At 50.4% G+C, this 14,385-nt stretch overlaps 5 protein-coding genes and 1 non-coding gene across 6 annotated transcripts; 2 read left to right on the forward strand and 4 right to left on the reverse strand.

The window, feature by feature from the left end:
* Nucleotides 1–1,566: 1,566 nt before the first annotated feature.
* QC763_123030 (uncharacterized protein) lies at nt 1,567–2,505 on the reverse strand (the record flags this gene model as incomplete). Its single annotated transcript, XM_062908867.1, has 1 exon — nt 1,567–2,505. One exon carries the CDS (start codon nt 2,503–2,505, stop codon nt 1,567–1,569), a length of 939 nt encoding a protein of 312 aa, XP_062772030.1.
* Nucleotides 2,506–3,080: 575 nt separating this feature from the next.
* QC763_0027140 lies at nt 3,081–3,164 on the forward strand. The gene has a single exon. It is a non-coding gene; the product is annotated as a tRNA-Arg (tRNA).
* A 491-nt stretch (nt 3,165–3,655) lies between these two features.
* QC763_0027150 (uncharacterized protein) lies at nt 3,656–4,432 on the reverse strand (the record flags this gene model as incomplete). Its single annotated transcript, XM_062905473.1, has 1 exon — nt 3,656–4,432. One exon carries the CDS (start codon nt 4,430–4,432, stop codon nt 3,656–3,658), a length of 777 nt encoding a protein of 258 aa, XP_062772031.1.
* A 333-nt stretch (nt 4,433–4,765) lies between these two features.
* QC763_123040 (uncharacterized protein) lies at nt 4,766–6,691 on the reverse strand. Its single transcript, XM_062908868.1, has 3 exons — nt 5,831–6,691; nt 5,153–5,772; nt 4,766–5,098 (listed from the first exon to the last, which is right to left on the reverse strand). The coding sequence occupies exons 1-3, from the start codon at nt 5,847–5,849 to the stop codon at nt 4,865–4,867; spliced, it is 873 nt and encodes a 290-aa protein (XP_062772032.1). The 5' UTR covers nt 5,850–6,691; the 3' UTR covers nt 4,766–4,864.
* Nucleotides 6,673–10,905, forward strand: QC763_123050 (uncharacterized protein). Its single transcript, XM_062908869.1, has 2 exons — nt 6,673–8,761; nt 8,812–10,905. The coding sequence occupies exons 1-2, from the start codon at nt 8,523–8,525 to the stop codon at nt 10,406–10,408; spliced, it is 1,836 nt and encodes a 611-aa protein (XP_062772033.1). The 5' UTR covers nt 6,673–8,522; the 3' UTR covers nt 10,409–10,905.
* Nucleotides 10,906–10,976: 71 nt separating this feature from the next.
* On the reverse strand, nt 10,977–13,890 carry QC763_123060 (uncharacterized protein). The gene is made up of 8 exons (XM_062908870.1): nt 13,843–13,890; nt 13,350–13,766; nt 13,263–13,293; nt 12,816–13,207; nt 12,487–12,764; nt 12,224–12,437; nt 11,384–12,168; nt 10,977–11,323 (listed from the first exon to the last, which is right to left on the reverse strand). Exons 2-8 carry the CDS (start codon nt 13,528–13,530, stop codon nt 11,141–11,143), a joined length of 2,064 nt encoding a protein of 687 aa, XP_062772034.1. The 5' UTR covers nt 13,531–13,766; nt 13,843–13,890; the 3' UTR covers nt 10,977–11,140.
* Nucleotides 13,891–14,385: the final 495 nt, after the last annotated feature.

Genomic DNA, 14,385 nt, shown 5'->3' on the forward strand with positions numbered 1-14,385 from the left:
CGCGACTCGTACCTAGGGGACGGTTTGAAAGACTTCGGCAGCCAGCGGGGAGGATGGGTGCTCGACCAAAAGACTTCTAATGACAAGACAGTCCCCAAGAGACAGATTGAAAGACGCATAATGGATACGTCACATAGGATAAACACATAAACGGAGGTATTCCTGTTCAGAAACCAAACGGGATGAGTCGTTTACGACGAACAATTAGGAGACTCGGGCAAGGAACAGGCGACAGGACCGTGGCTTCCCAGAAACATTGGTATCGCAAAGCCAGCATATAGCCAACGCAACCACAGTCCTCACAGCCCGGTCATCGAGGGTTTGGGGCAACAAGCAGTCACTACAGGAACGAAGCGCAGGAGCTTGGGCTTTATGTATTAGGTCGACAGCCACAATCTTCAGCCAGCCCTAATACCGTCATCCCAACACCCTTGCGGTCAACTGGTAAAGGGATTGGAGCCGCTCACGCCCACCGCCCCCCCGGCTCACCGTGAGAACCTGTTCGATCTGAAGTAAAAGCCTTGGGCTTTGGTAGCCGATCACCTTCCCTGCTCATGAGGGGACTGACCGGGGAGCTTTTGCGACTTTCTTCTTACTGTCAATCAATCTTATTTTGGTATTAGTTCTAGCCAAAGGTTTATGCAACGAGCAAAAGAGGGTGGGACATCAATCACTCTCCCCTAGCAAATACATAACCCCAGGATTATCTTAGGGGATGCTAACACCTAACCAACCAACGGGCCTAAACAGAGCCGCAAATACCTGCTAAACAACAATAATGACAACAACAACAACACCAACAACACCAACAACAACACCAACAACAACAACAACATTCAATCTCCAAATTACACCAACAAGCATGAAAAATAAATAAAACGAAACACCAAAAACATACAACACCAGGGATTCCCCAGTGGTCACCCACCTGAGTACTGGTCTGGCGGTCAATTGCTTAACTAGGGGAGAGCGGACGGGATCCCGTGTATTCAACTGCCTATGGTCGTATGTGCTTGCGTTCAGCATATTGTGAGCTTAAGAAGCAACATGTTTCTCTGTTCCCAGCTTCGGTTGGTGAGAAGGGAGAGGAAGTCTCAGTGTCTCGACAAGATGGCGCTGATTCTTAGGGAGACCTGGGGAAACCCTTATTTATGTTAAGGTTATTTTTACCAAGGAAACCGCTCCTTCTAATCCACCGCCAGGGATGAATCGCAGCATCCTTCGAACCATATCCACGGGCATCATCCATTTTTCGAGACTGCGCTCGTCAACAGCCTACTATACCAATCCTACTTTAAGCATTCTGGAAGGATATAATCAGCTGTGGTACGATTTGCTAGGTTATGGGTGTCACGGCCATCCCAGCTTCTTGGATCCCTGTGTCAAGCTCTCAACTTCCTAGAAACCGTTCGGAATACCACATCTTGACGCCTCCATTCTTGCCGTGATCTTAGTTGATGTATTACACAATCAAACTGGCAATGCTTCAAGCAGCTATTTGACAATCCAACGTCTAGTTCCATCGTCGCTCTACATTGCAAAAAAATCCTTCCTATCCAATCTCCGTCATGGGAGCGATAAACTCGCCCTGAAGTCATCAATCGCCACGCTCTTCTCTCTCAGCCCGCTTTTCTTTCCGTCTACAGTCCCTGGGCGTGTCTCTCTTTCTAATGTCCAAACCTCCCGTACTCCCAAGCTTTCGAGATAGTCCAACCCTCTCAAATAATTCGTCGCCACCTGCCCAATCCCGTGGCTATCGTCAGAGAACGTAAACCTGCCTCCCATCTTGATCCACTCCTCAGCAATCTCCCTCTTGGGGTACCCCTCGGCCATCCCTTTCCTCAACCCAGAAGTGTTCATCTCCAGCCACCCCCCGAACTCCTTCACCTTTTCCAGATTCCTGACTACCTTCCCCCAAACCTTTTGATTCGACTTCAACTCCCTCCCGGGATCCTCACTCATCAGCCTAATCAAGTCGAAATGCCCTACCACCTTGGGCTTCAGCGCGCTCAACATCTCCAACTGCTCATCAAAATACTTCTCATACAGCCCCTCCTCGGTGCCACCGCAAGCCTCAATAGCTGTCCGGTAAAGCGCCTTGTCATAGTCAATCGGAATCCCAGCCGTGTGGTGCAGACTCCCAATGAAGTAATCCACCCTCGCGTCCTTGGCCAGCTCCCCTATCAGCGACCCGTACTCCTCCCCTCGGATCCACTCCCCTTCGAACCCGATGAGGATGTGGATCTTGTCTGCGTACTTCTGCTGGAGGGCGGCCGCGGTAGAGAGGTACTCCTCGTGCCGGGGGAAAAGGGAGTCGAGGGTGGCCTGCGGGGTGGGGAGGAGCTCCTCGGGGTAGAGGTCCGAGACGGAGGTGCGGGGCATGTGCTCGGTCAGGCCGAGGGTTTGGTACCCGAGGGAGATGGCGTGGAGGATGATGGACTCGAGCGAGTCGACGGCGTGGCCGGGGCAGAATTGGCCCGAGTGGGAATGCATTGTGAAGGCCATTGTCTTGATGGTTTGTAGGTTGATGAAGCCGATTCCTCAGAACAATGTGGTGAGAAGATGCTCAAATTTTGTTGTTTGAACAGAACGATACTTAAAAATTAGGTTTACCTCGCCTCGGCCCGTTGGGGTTGGCGATAGCACAGAGTGAGAGTTCAACGGTAATGATGAGTCAAAGAAAAGAAAAATGCCCCGCCCTGCCTTCAAGGAGTGATAGAGCAACAAGACACGGCCAAGCAGGCCATTCAAGTCGTTGCAACACACCACGAGGCCTTCATACCCTCACTAAACTCAATTCATCTTTTCCAATGGCCTCAAACTTGCCATCACAGCCCCGCTTATCCACAATCTTGTCTGAATCACAGTTCTTTGAAGCTTGAAGCTCCGACTGATGCTGATGCGACTCCACAGTCCACTGGAGTAGTTGTTGCGCTGCCATTGTCCAATGGGGAGCAAGGCTTTACCTCTGAAAGGCCATTGGGGGAAACCGGGTTGGGAAAGTTAAAATGCATGTATCTGAAGCCAACCCAGAGGCAAAAATATACTATGTAGTGTTTATTGAAAGTGGAAAAAGTAGTCGACCATCATGGGACTCGAACCCACAACCTTAGCCTTAATCTCCTTGTTAGGAGGGCTACGCGCTACCATTGCGCTAGACGGCCATCTTATTTGTTGAAAACAGAGGTGGAATAATGTCATTATCACGAGAGCACTGAAAGCTTCTGTGTATAGCCCAGGGGGGCAGGTAATACGAGAACAAAACACACTGCAGATGAGAAACTCAACAACGCATACCAAAATAGAACTACTAAGTGTTTCACTTTGCTGCAACAACGATCTGGAAAGGAGCCATTCCTATTGACCGTGATTGTGCCACTGGTGAGTTTACGAGAGGTCGTACACGATGTCATCTTCTTTTCCTGCCTTATAACAACAAAGCTCTCACAGTGCTCGGGCAGAGGAGTACATTCCACCAGTTCCAGCAAAGGAATTGACCAAAAGAAATGAGGCTCAAGATGGCCCGTACATGTTGTGATTCGATTTTCACATTTTCCTTCCTGAAAATCTTGGTGTTTGTACAATCCGCTGTCATGCGTCATACTTAGAGTGCCTCAGATTGCCAGGCATCGCGTATGTATCTGAAAGTTCTTCCTCACCGGGCCTTCTTCTTTCCCTCGATTTTTACATTCCCATTCCCATTCCCATTCCCATTGAAAGCATCGGGCTTGAATCCCAAACAAACCGCCGTCGCATAATCCCCATCATGACTGATACTCAACAGCGCCACCTGCCCCTTCACCCCCACCTCCTCATTTCCTAATATTACTGCCACTGGCGGTCCCGTTACCCTCCCAAATTCCGCCCTCGGCCCCAAACCATCTATGTTCTCCAGGATATAATCCCCCTTATCCTTCCGTTGCACCCGCCCCCCCTCCCCCTCCCCTTCTTCCTCAGCCGTCTCCTCCACCCTCCTCCCCAAATTCTCCTCACCCTCAACCATGATCTCCACCCCCCCAAACGTGACCTTCCCTGCTGACGTCCCCGCCCGAAAAGCATGAGCCTTGATCACTGCCTCCTTCGCCGCCCACCGCCCAGCCAACCACTCCGCCAGTTTCCAAATCTCCCCCCTTCTTTCCGATCGCTGTCTCCCAAGCAGATTCTTGTGCTTTACCGGACCGACCCCGTCCCGAAACGACATGACCTTCACCGCGTTGAGGTAGACGGGCAGCTCCTCCAACCGTTCCCTCTCGTTTTGCGTCAGCAGCTTCTTTGTGAACCTGTCCACATTGTTGATCACGTTGAAGGGCCGGGCGAGGGTGGGGATGATGGGCGTGCCCTGATTTGTGGTGATGAGGGAGTAAACTCGGGGGATCATGCAGACATCTGTCCCCAGGGTGAGACCCAACGGGAAGGGTATGACACCCTTCATCTTGGAATATCTCAGGCTGCTGTCAACAAAAGAAAATTTGTCAAGGTCGTGGGATCGTGATGAAGAGAACTGAGCTCTGAGCTTGAGCACACACCCCTGTCGGTTGCAACCCTGCCAAGCGAGAACTTTCTGATCGCGATAGGCTACAACTCTTATCGATAAGCATGTCGCATACGTCATACCTGAACCCAACCAAACCAAAACACCATGCAAACATCGTGACTTTGGAAACAGAACAGAAAAGAACACAAGGTGTTACATGTTGTGGTTGTAGAAAAGAGACCTCGTAAGACCCAACAGTACAGCAATTTTGTGCCCACCCCCGCCTCCTGAACCATTCCATATTACTAAAATACCGTTCGTCCTTTATGGACGACTCCATATCCACGTCCAGCTCTCACTCAATCTGTACCTCACCCTCTTCAAAAACCCCTAATTGTCAGCCAACAGAGGCGCTCTCTCGGCATCTCCAACAGGCTCTCTCCTATTGCCGAAGAAGTCTTCCCGCCCAGTCCAAGCCGGCACGGCAACCAACACAGTGGCCACAAACAGCACCGACATGATGGTGAATGCAAAGATCCACTGGAACGCAATGATCTGTCTGAAAAACTGCGCGACGCCCAGGGAAGCTGACAAGACACTGAGAGCAAACCCCATGGTGTAGTCCTATGTTCTATTAGCACCGCGCCGTATTCTCCTTTGTCTGATGGAAGAAAATACCTTGTATAAAAAGATGAAGAACAAGCCATAGCCCAACAAGCTCCAAATAAAGACATTGGCAAAGATCCTGGCAACAAGACTGTGCTGGTGGGGAACCATGATCGCTCCATTCCAGTAGATCGCCACAAACGTCCAGGCCAAGGGCCAGCTCACAGCTCCTGCGTGGATAAGCTTGGTGTAAGTCGCATGACGGAAGTACAAGCTTGACAGGTTGAAGAAGTTGATAATCAAGATGATCTCAGACCAGACAAAATGCGACCGGACAAAGAGCATAACCCAGGCGAAATGGAGGAGGTTGTTGAGAATGAAATGGCTGCCGACGGAAGCCGCGGCGTTGACGGTTGTGGCATCAGAGGAGAAGAGGTGAGAGGTATAGATCAACTGGAGGATAAACATGACGACAAAGTAGATGGAGGTAATGACTGCATTTTGGGTGAAGCCAGAGTAGTGGTGATAGTTCTGGTGCCAAATGCTACCCCCAAGATATTTTCCGTCGGTAGGCGCATGGGTATCGTAGTAAACGGTGGTGACGACGGACAAGAGCCAGGTGAGAAGTGAGAGGACCTTGTAGGTCGTGATGGAGGCTGTAGTGTGGGAGTCACGCTTGGCGAACGGGTTAACTGCGGTCACGATGGTTAGTATTGATCCTGAGATCGGGATGTGGGATGCGAAGCGTACTTTGGTGGAAGCGATCCATTTTGCCGGTTCAGCGTGTATTGCCAGGACTTCGAGAAGTTGATGACTTGCTGGATTGTCGGGTTGTCAAGAAGCAATGGTAGGAAGGTCGGTGTTTTGTGTTCAAGGAAGGATTTCCTATCAGCAGTGGAGGAGACGGGATGGAATGCTCGGGAAACTGCCCGTCAGTGGCTGCCTTTTACTTCTGGTTTCAGTGTTGCGGATGTTGCGGGGAAGCAAAGCACGTTGGGATGCACGAGGCAGGTAATTGCAGATTTCCTGGTTGAACAAAAACCAGCCGATTGGCCTTATTGAGCTCCAAGTTGCCACCCCATCTGTTTGAAGCAGCGGTCTTGCGTCGATGGATTGGATGAAGGTGTGTTACTTTGCCTACATGGGATGCGTTACCTGTTACCTGCCGTTGAAGAACCGGTCACCTTGACAACTGCGTCATTGGTTTTGTTTATATGACAGATGATCAGTTTGAGGTAAGACTCTCCCAAGTTTGGTGCTCCTAATGCCAAAATAGCGATGGAACAGAGGAGAGAAATTCATTTTTGATCCCCTCGATATGGCTGAAATATGGACAATAACTGCAGAGTTGCTCAGTATCCAACATGAAGTCCAGCAATGAAGTTGTGAATTCGAGATGCAGGACAGGAAGGATGCTGCGGGCCAGCGATGATATGATTGGCCATTAATTTCAATCAATTACATCATACCCCTCCACAGTTCACTTTGAATCGTTCCACTTTTGACTGTTGTGAACCTCAATGGCCAGGCCAAATTCCGCCTCGTGTTGGCTTCGAGAAAAAAACACATGAGGATTGTGGACCTCAAGCATTCTGGTATCGCTCATTTTCAGCCCAAACCAACCAGTCCAAGGCTTCCTCGACAGTCGAACCATCTAAGCTACAAGCTTCATTGTCAGCCAGATGTCATTTCGGACCTACCGTACAAAAAAGTGCGGGGCAATTCAAGACCGACCACCACTGCAGGTGACATCGCCGATCTCCAAACACCATTAGGGATCACGAGGCCTGCCTGAACTTGGAGATGACGGGAAATCCAGTTCAGCTTGGTGAGACATGGTGAGTTTGGGAATCCCGTCAGTCATGTCATGTACACTACCACAACAGGATCCAGTTTTATCCAGACTGTCAAAAGTTCACTTTCCTAATTGAGCTATTGTCATTAGATGGAGAGATTGTACATTTCCAATTCATGGCATTCTGCACACCGCATCGATATCGACCGGGAAGGCAGATTCGAGATGGCATATTGGACCCTTTGGGCATTGAAAGTTAAGCAGCCACGTCAAGTGTCAAGAGGCTGGTGGATTGCAGGTGGCTTGCATAATCTCGTCGCCCGGCTTTGGTAGCCCCACCTGGCATCACATCATCTGGTTGGTGAGGGACTCCCTGCACCTTTCAGGTGCCATCACTACAGTTGCAACGCTACTGTCAGCATGATGTTCTAGGTCCAAGTGGATTCCGGGTCTCTTAATTGTACACTACATTCTTGTGGGCACCAAGCTGTTTTTTCTTTGAAATTACACGATACATCGACCTGCACACATACATTCCCTACACACCACACCTGCTGCTCTCAGAAGCCGATGCCTTGCCAGGCGTATTACCTCTGTCATCAGTTAGCAACGGCAGTCCGTGATGGCTGAAGGGGTCTCACCTCGAATAACATGAGTATCTTCGAGGACTCAAAGATTGCCGGTTGCTTCGCCCATTCCAGTTCCCTTTTCCGTAACTGCCAGCTTTGTTTTCACAGCCCGGCGGGAAGCCAGTGTACTTTCTTCGAGTCGTGGGCCGCTTTTCCCTTGCGTGGTTGTGCTTTCCCAGCTTAATCTCTGGTAGATGTTCTGGAAGTCCTCTACCGGGTACCATCGGTGTGGGCTTCTTTGACGGTTCGTTCGTGTGCGAGTTCGGCTGGTCTTCTTGAGATTCGGCGGAAACGACTGCCGATGGTGCTTTGAGCTCGAGTTTTTTCTTTCGAAATGTGCTCGGGATACCATCTGTGATCCAAGCCCCAATCTCTAGAAGATCAACGGCCGAGTCTGAAGATAGACCCATGGTGAAAACACAGGGAAAAATGTTGGGGACAATCTTTACTGCCTCTCATTCCGTCCAGGCTGCCTTACTTTGGGCAGGCACCGTACTTGAATCTCTTTCTTGGACTCCTTTTCCAACACTGACATAGGAGGCAGTTCAAAACATCACCTTTTTCGTCACCGCCCAATTTGATACACAGCATATTAGCCCACAAATGGCGAAACAGTGGCGGTCAGCTTTGGAATTCTGGAATTCCATTTCAGTATCAAAACATTTATTTCCTGGGGTTGACGGGCAAAGCGGCTCAGCGCACACCTCAGTATGCATATGCATTAGTGAATCGTCGCGTCCAGCATGATACGACTCGCTCCTATTGGCCGCATCCTACTGTTCACCGTTTATGAGAGCCAAGCATGCGTCTTTCAGATACGGCTTATTGGGTTGACTTGGACGCCTTGCGAGGCGCAAGGCACAATTTCCAGTTCTCCTTTGGTCGTCCGCGAACCGACCTGAGCTTCAATTTCCATTTGCCTTAAGAAGATGGAGTTCGCTTGTCTTCGGCCAGGCACGATGGCATTGGGTATATTAGGAATAAGAGTCAACTGCTTGGAATCATCAAATCTCTTCCGATGACAGTCAAAGTAGGACAGTCAGTGTCTCGATCCAAGCACCAGTCTCGAGTTTCAAGACGAATACACGCCAGGATGCCCGAGAGAGATAATTTCGTCCCCCCCGAAAGAGAGCACGCAAAACGCATAGGGGTGGAACGCTGGGAGCAGTATAAAGATGTTATCGTCCCCATGTACAGAGCGTCGACGCTCGATAAAACCAGAACGTTTATGGCAAAGAACTACAACTTCATAGCATCGTGGGTCATTTCTGCCCCTGTTCAACTAATATTCTAACGGTTTCAACTAGTCGGCGTCAATATGTTCACCGTTTGGGCAAACAAAAATGGAATATCAGCAAATACAAGGGAGGACAGCCTCAGGTCGTGGATGAGCCATCGCCAAACACCCCCCTTTCGAGGCAGAACCCAGCCTCACCCGACCTTTCGTCTGTTGCCCTTCATCCTCCTTCACCCATGACAAGGCCAGCTTTGGATTTCTCACGTTACTCGTCTGAGCAACTGGCTGCATCCCACATTCTCTCAGACGGCCTCCTGTACCTCGGTGATTTGAATAACGCGTTCGCCATCAAAGCGGAGCTTTACAGGGTTATCACGGCAGGCCATGGCGACTTTGCTGATCAGGAGATCAGACGACAGCTTTTACGACGATATGTCATTGACTGCATCTGCATCATACAAACCGAGGCCGACGCAAAAGCTGCCCGTCAAATGCTGGAGCAAAATGAGCTTTTGTATGAGAGGTGGGCAGATACTGATGACAACACCTGGGAGAGTGTTCTCTTTCGCATTCTCACCTCGAGGACTTATGATTCGGAGAATTCTGAAAGCTCGATTATACAGATTGTCGAGATCATCAACAAAACCACCGTCGAAGTAGACGAGGCAGGCCACGAAAAGCTGCAGACACTGACGCCTAGAAAGTACCGTTTCGACCTTCTCATGTACAAAATCTTCAGCTATGCGTTGGAGAGGTACAATGAGCCGACAGCCGTGGACGAAATTCCCATTGACGTTGGGGGGCTCCTGAAGCAGTTCAAGAACACCCAACCCGCAATCAAGGACTCCAGCGTTGATCCACGGCTGGAATGGGAACTCGTGCTGAAAACTCTGGACTTTTGTGTTTGCGAGCTCTCAAATGGCGAGTTTACTCCCCTGAGACTCGACAACAAGACCACCAGGGCCAACAGGATTTTCTGCACTCTTTTGTGTGCTCTTCAAAAACAGATTAGGATTCGGGAGCAAACAACGACGGCTCTAGACAACATTGCAAGCGACAAGGCACATGCCCAGTTTGCAAGTGTTTACACCGAGCTTCTCGGCATCGTGGTCGGCCTGATAGTCGATGAAGCGCCATCCTTGGAACCTCCCCGAAATCCCTTGCCACTGAAGGAGTGGGCTCTGAGAGGCGCCCAAAAAGTCAAGAGTCTTGCGGAACAGTCAAACCTTGACCAGGAAAAGACAGGTCTAATTGACCGGTTCCTCGACAAGGCAAACTCAATGAACGTGGAGATCATGCTTGAGAACCTTTCGAGGAAGCAGCCCGAGGAAGTCAACATCCGCGAACTCAACCTCCTCCGCAAGGAATTGGCACAGAATCTTGGCGTGGAAATTCTTCCCGACTTGGAACCTAGAGCAACGGTGATTGTACCTTTGATTGCGAGCTGGGAGCTTTACGACCGGAGTGCCTCTCAGCATAGCCAACCTGTGCTTCATCTGCTGCACGGCCACCCGGCGCCAAGGGGGACCAGATCACGCTCAGTATCTCGATCGCATTCGCCTTCTGCTACTAGCAGTAGCCAGTCACCCGCCACAAACGGAAATCCCACCGGCCAGGCGAGCGACGCTTCTGCCGAGGGGGATAATGAAGATATTATTCTTGACTAAAAATGCCCCCTCCCTTTCACGTCCTGGGCACTGTTGTTTTCTCTCGGTTCTCTCGTTATATAGACTCAAGTTTTTTCTGGGCGCGTTTCTCATTCCACATTTGATTTAAGGTAGCCAGCGCGTAGTTTGGATCGGGGGGTTCATTTCGTTTTGTTTACCTTTCTTGTTTCCTCCCTTATGTTGTCTTTTCCTACTCTATACGCTATACTAGAATGACTATTTTTCTTTCTTTCGGTTTCATCTTGACACTTGCTCTCTGTTTTTCCTTTTCCCCTCCAATGACTTGTACGTGAAAAACCTGGAGAACTTTCTCATGCCCATAGATACACGATATAGAATAGGTAGCAAGGCACGTATTCACAAGAGGTTCCGGACTGTCTCACGGTGTCTTTACCGGCAATCCTTGTGGTGTTTACACGCCCTCGGGGTTTCTGAATACTCGGCTTGACGACGAAACTCTTGCAGCAACGCCGATAAGTTTGTCCGCCCTTTCACGTGTCTGACACTTGACGTGGTATCCTTTACTTGTTTGACACGACATGTTCAATCCCAGAATGCGCGAAATAATCCCGGGGAGGTATCTTTCTGATTCTCAAAACATGTACTTTGCTACCGAACTATCCCGTGTGTAGTATTGTACACGTCCTTGATAATGACAAATCGATGAGCACAAAAAATGCAACAAAACAAATGAAGCAAAGCTCATGAAAAGTTGAGTGGTATGCATGCCTCTCAGCAGTGGTAGGGACGACCATGGTCATCATTGACGCGCCCTGAAATTCCGGGACCCTCCGCGATACCAGGTCCAAGGCCTGGAGGACCATTCGTAAAGGGGTTTGGTGGCGGTGTTACATCACCATCGTTGGGGTCCGAGCCGCTCATGGTGCTGCTGTCTTGTTTGATGATATCTGCTGCCTGGATCCGCTGTTAGTGTCGTGGAAACGCTAGGGGATTGTGGGGATCAGGTTGACAAACCTTTTCAGCGATAGCATACACAGCTGCCTGGATGTGAGCAGCCGGTAACAAAGGTATAATACCAGCATCGATAACCCTCAAGTTCGATGTCCCGTACACCATCAACCGCGGGCTCACGACTCCCCCAAACTCCAGAGGCATCATCGATGTTGATCCGGCAGGATGAAACTCGGTTTGCAGCTTGGAGTGGACTGCCTCCAACAGAGCTGTATCATTCTGGCTGGTAAGATCATCCCAGGGGTACGCGGGCTGAGGGACGAGCTGCTGCATGGCCTTTGTCTTGACTAGCTGATTATTAAGCTTGAGACCGCGCACAATGATGTCGCAGTCGAATGGGTGTGAACAATAGCGCGGGTCGAGAAGAATATTTCGGGCCACGGAGCCGTTGGCGAGGAGGTCGGCTGACAATGCCCGGACAAAACCTCTGCTCAAAGGATGCTGAACTGCTGCTGTTAAAGTACCGATGCTGTCTGCCATCACCTCGAGCGCACCCACACTTGAGCGGGCGAGGAGGGAGGTAAGGAGGTGTTGTTGACGGGCATAGCCTTCCAGGATCGTGGGGTGTTGACCTGGTCCAGGAGGGAGGTGGGACTCGGGTTCGGAACTAGGTATGTTCGATAAGAGGGTTTCCCAGTTCGTGTCGAGATGTCGGAGAGAGGCAAACGCGAGAGTTGAGATTAGTGGGTGCGTCAGGGGACCTGTTCGATTGGCAAAGTATTGGCTCTCAACTTCCTCAAGAATACTGCCAGTGAGGTTGTTCGCCGTAAACATTCCAAAACGAGTGTCTAACAATCATCAGCTACTTATCTGAGAAGTGGAGAACCTCGGATAGTCACTCACAGTTATAAAACGCGCCGACCATTGCGTGATCTTGGAGGTTCTGGCCAACCCCCGGCAGGTCGATCTGAACAGGTACACCCAGTTCATCCAGAACGGAGGCTGGACCTATGCCAGACACTTGCAGCAACGATGGTGAAATGATAGCCCCCGCTGCTAGGATCACCTCCCTATTGCATGCCATTCTCTTCCGTGGGGAGTCAAACGATGTTGCGAACTGCTTTGTTAGTTCTAAATCCTAGTTCAGAATCACTAAAGCCGCTCACCTCAACCCCAAATGCTCTCCTGAGACCCTTATCAGGCCGTTCGGAGTCTTCATCAACAGCCTCAGTCCCGAAGAGGACGCGAGTGACGGTCTGCTGGGTCGCCAGATGCAGGTTTGGGCGACTTAGGACACTGTCCAGATACGCCCTTCGGCTGTCCGCTCGTGACTGGTTACGATCGTTGATAGTAGCTGGGGCAACCGAAGCGCCTGCTGCAATACCGGTATTGATGTCGGGAAGGAGCGGGATCCCGAGCTCAGAGATGCCCTCGAGGAAGTTACCTTGGAGTGGTCAGCGTGAGACCCTGCCATGGAAAAAAGGGGGTGACATACGAGATGAATTGTAAAAGAATCTCGGGTAGCCTACTTGCAAGGGACCTTTCTGGCCGTGAACTTTCATATGTGGTCGAATATGAAGATTTTGACTGTCTTCTGGAGCCACACAGGCAGTAAAGTTCTCGCTCTTTTTGAAGTAACGAAGCATTCCGTGCCAACTCCAGCCGGGATTCCCCAGTGTACGCCAGGCATCATAATCGTACCTGGCTCCGCGGGTCATGACGAGACCATTGAGGATGCTACCACCTCCAACAACATGACCCTGGCCGTAGTCCCGAGTACGGTTGTCTAAGGATTCCTGTGGTGCGGTGGTGATGTTCCAGTTCTGAGACGGAATGAAACCGTGGCCGACAAGTCCGGGGATAGTGACGAGGTCCGGGCCTGAGTCTCTGTAGTTGTGCGTTAGCAGATATCTAACTGAACTGCTGCTGGGTGTTTACTAACAAGTCGCCAGCCTCGAGAACAAGAACAGTCACTATGCCTTCATGTCAGTCAAACAAGAGGATGCGTATAAATCAGATAGGAGCCTACCATTTTTGTTCTCCGTGAGTCGATTGGCTACAACGAGGCCAGAAACACCGCCACCGACAACAATGTAGTCGTAGGAAGGGAGCGCGAGATCGATGAACTTGTTGGCTGGGACGAGAAGCCCATCCACAGCCTGTAGGCACGCTGAAAAAAAAATAGCGACTAAAAATGCAGTCAAATCCATCTCGAACGACTGAACCAATGGATGAAGTGCAAAATATCGTCAAGAAATGCTGTTTGACAAAAGATTGGTTCGCTAGTAGTTAATCCCTACAAACGCTGAAAACTCATGACTTGTATGGGTGTCGGTGGGTAGGTGTGTGATGCTGCTCCGCTTGACATGAAAATAAAACGATGAGGTCGCTGGGCGATGAGAAAAGGGGACAGTGTCGGCGAGTGAGCATATCTGGGAGGGAGCGACTTGATGTGGATGTCAAAGCATGCTCACGAGATATTCATAAACACAGCCCTCCTCTCAGGTCGATACAGAACTCACTTGTTCCCAGTTCCCCACATCGCACATTCTTTTCCTCGACTTTCATTGCTTGACCTAACGGGCGAAAAGGTTTTGCAGCCTTCGGGGCCAGAGCCTCATCACATGGTAGCAGAACCATGGCCATATGTTCATGGCTCCTTCCCACCATCGAAGCTCCTTCCCAATATCAACCACACTTAACCCCCCATCTGAACGCCGATGGGCCGAAACTGTGGCCTCATGCTCCACTCCTCGTCTTTACTCACTGTTTTATTCGCACGAGTCTCGCTCACGGATCGGAGCCTGGAGGTAACGTGTGGATCTGGAGCCGTTGTTTGTCATTGCGGCCCCTGGCGTTTCCGTCACCCACATGCAACGTGCGGGCAGGCAAATCTGGATGTCGATGTCACTGTCCCGACTGTTGCCACGCAGAACATTTCTTTGATCTTCTCGCCAACACTTGGACTGGGATTAGAATTAGATGAGACGAACTCAACACAGATATGCTGTAATCCAGGGGAAGTGGTGATTTATGATATGATACCACGGCTGAAACTACAATAC

The sequence above is a fragment of the Podospora pseudopauciseta genome, chromosome 1 (genome assembly GCF_035222475.1).
Source record: "Podospora pseudopauciseta strain CBS 411.78 chromosome 1, whole genome shotgun sequence".
Taxonomy (NCBI): Eukaryota; Fungi; Ascomycota; class Sordariomycetes; order Sordariales; family Podosporaceae; genus Podospora; species Podospora pseudopauciseta.

Coding starts and splice junctions, on each gene's coding strand:
- QC763_123040 (XM_062908868.1), bottom strand. Junction 5,099..5,152: donor TCTTCATCTTTTTATACAAG/GTATTTTCTTCC, acceptor AATAGAACATAG/GACTACACCATGGGGTTTGC.
- QC763_123050 (XM_062908869.1), top strand. CDS start 8,523: ATGACAGTCAAAGTAGGACAGTCAGTGTCTCGATCCAAGCACCAGTCT. Junction 8,762..8,811: donor AACTACAACTTCATAGCATC/GTGGGTCATTTC, acceptor GGTTTCAACTAG/TCGGCGTCAATATGTTCACC.
- QC763_123060 (XM_062908870.1), bottom strand. CDS start 13,530: ATGGATTTGACTGCATTTTTAGTCGCTATTTTTTTTTCAGCGTGCCTA. Junction 13,294..13,349: donor ACTCACGGAGAACAAAAATG/GTAGGCTCCTAT, acceptor ATGAAGGCATAG/TGACTGTTCTTGTTCTCGAG. Junction 13,208..13,262: donor GTTCTCGAGGCTGGCGACTT/GTTAGTAAACAC, acceptor GCACAACTACAG/AGACTCAGGCCCGGACCTCG.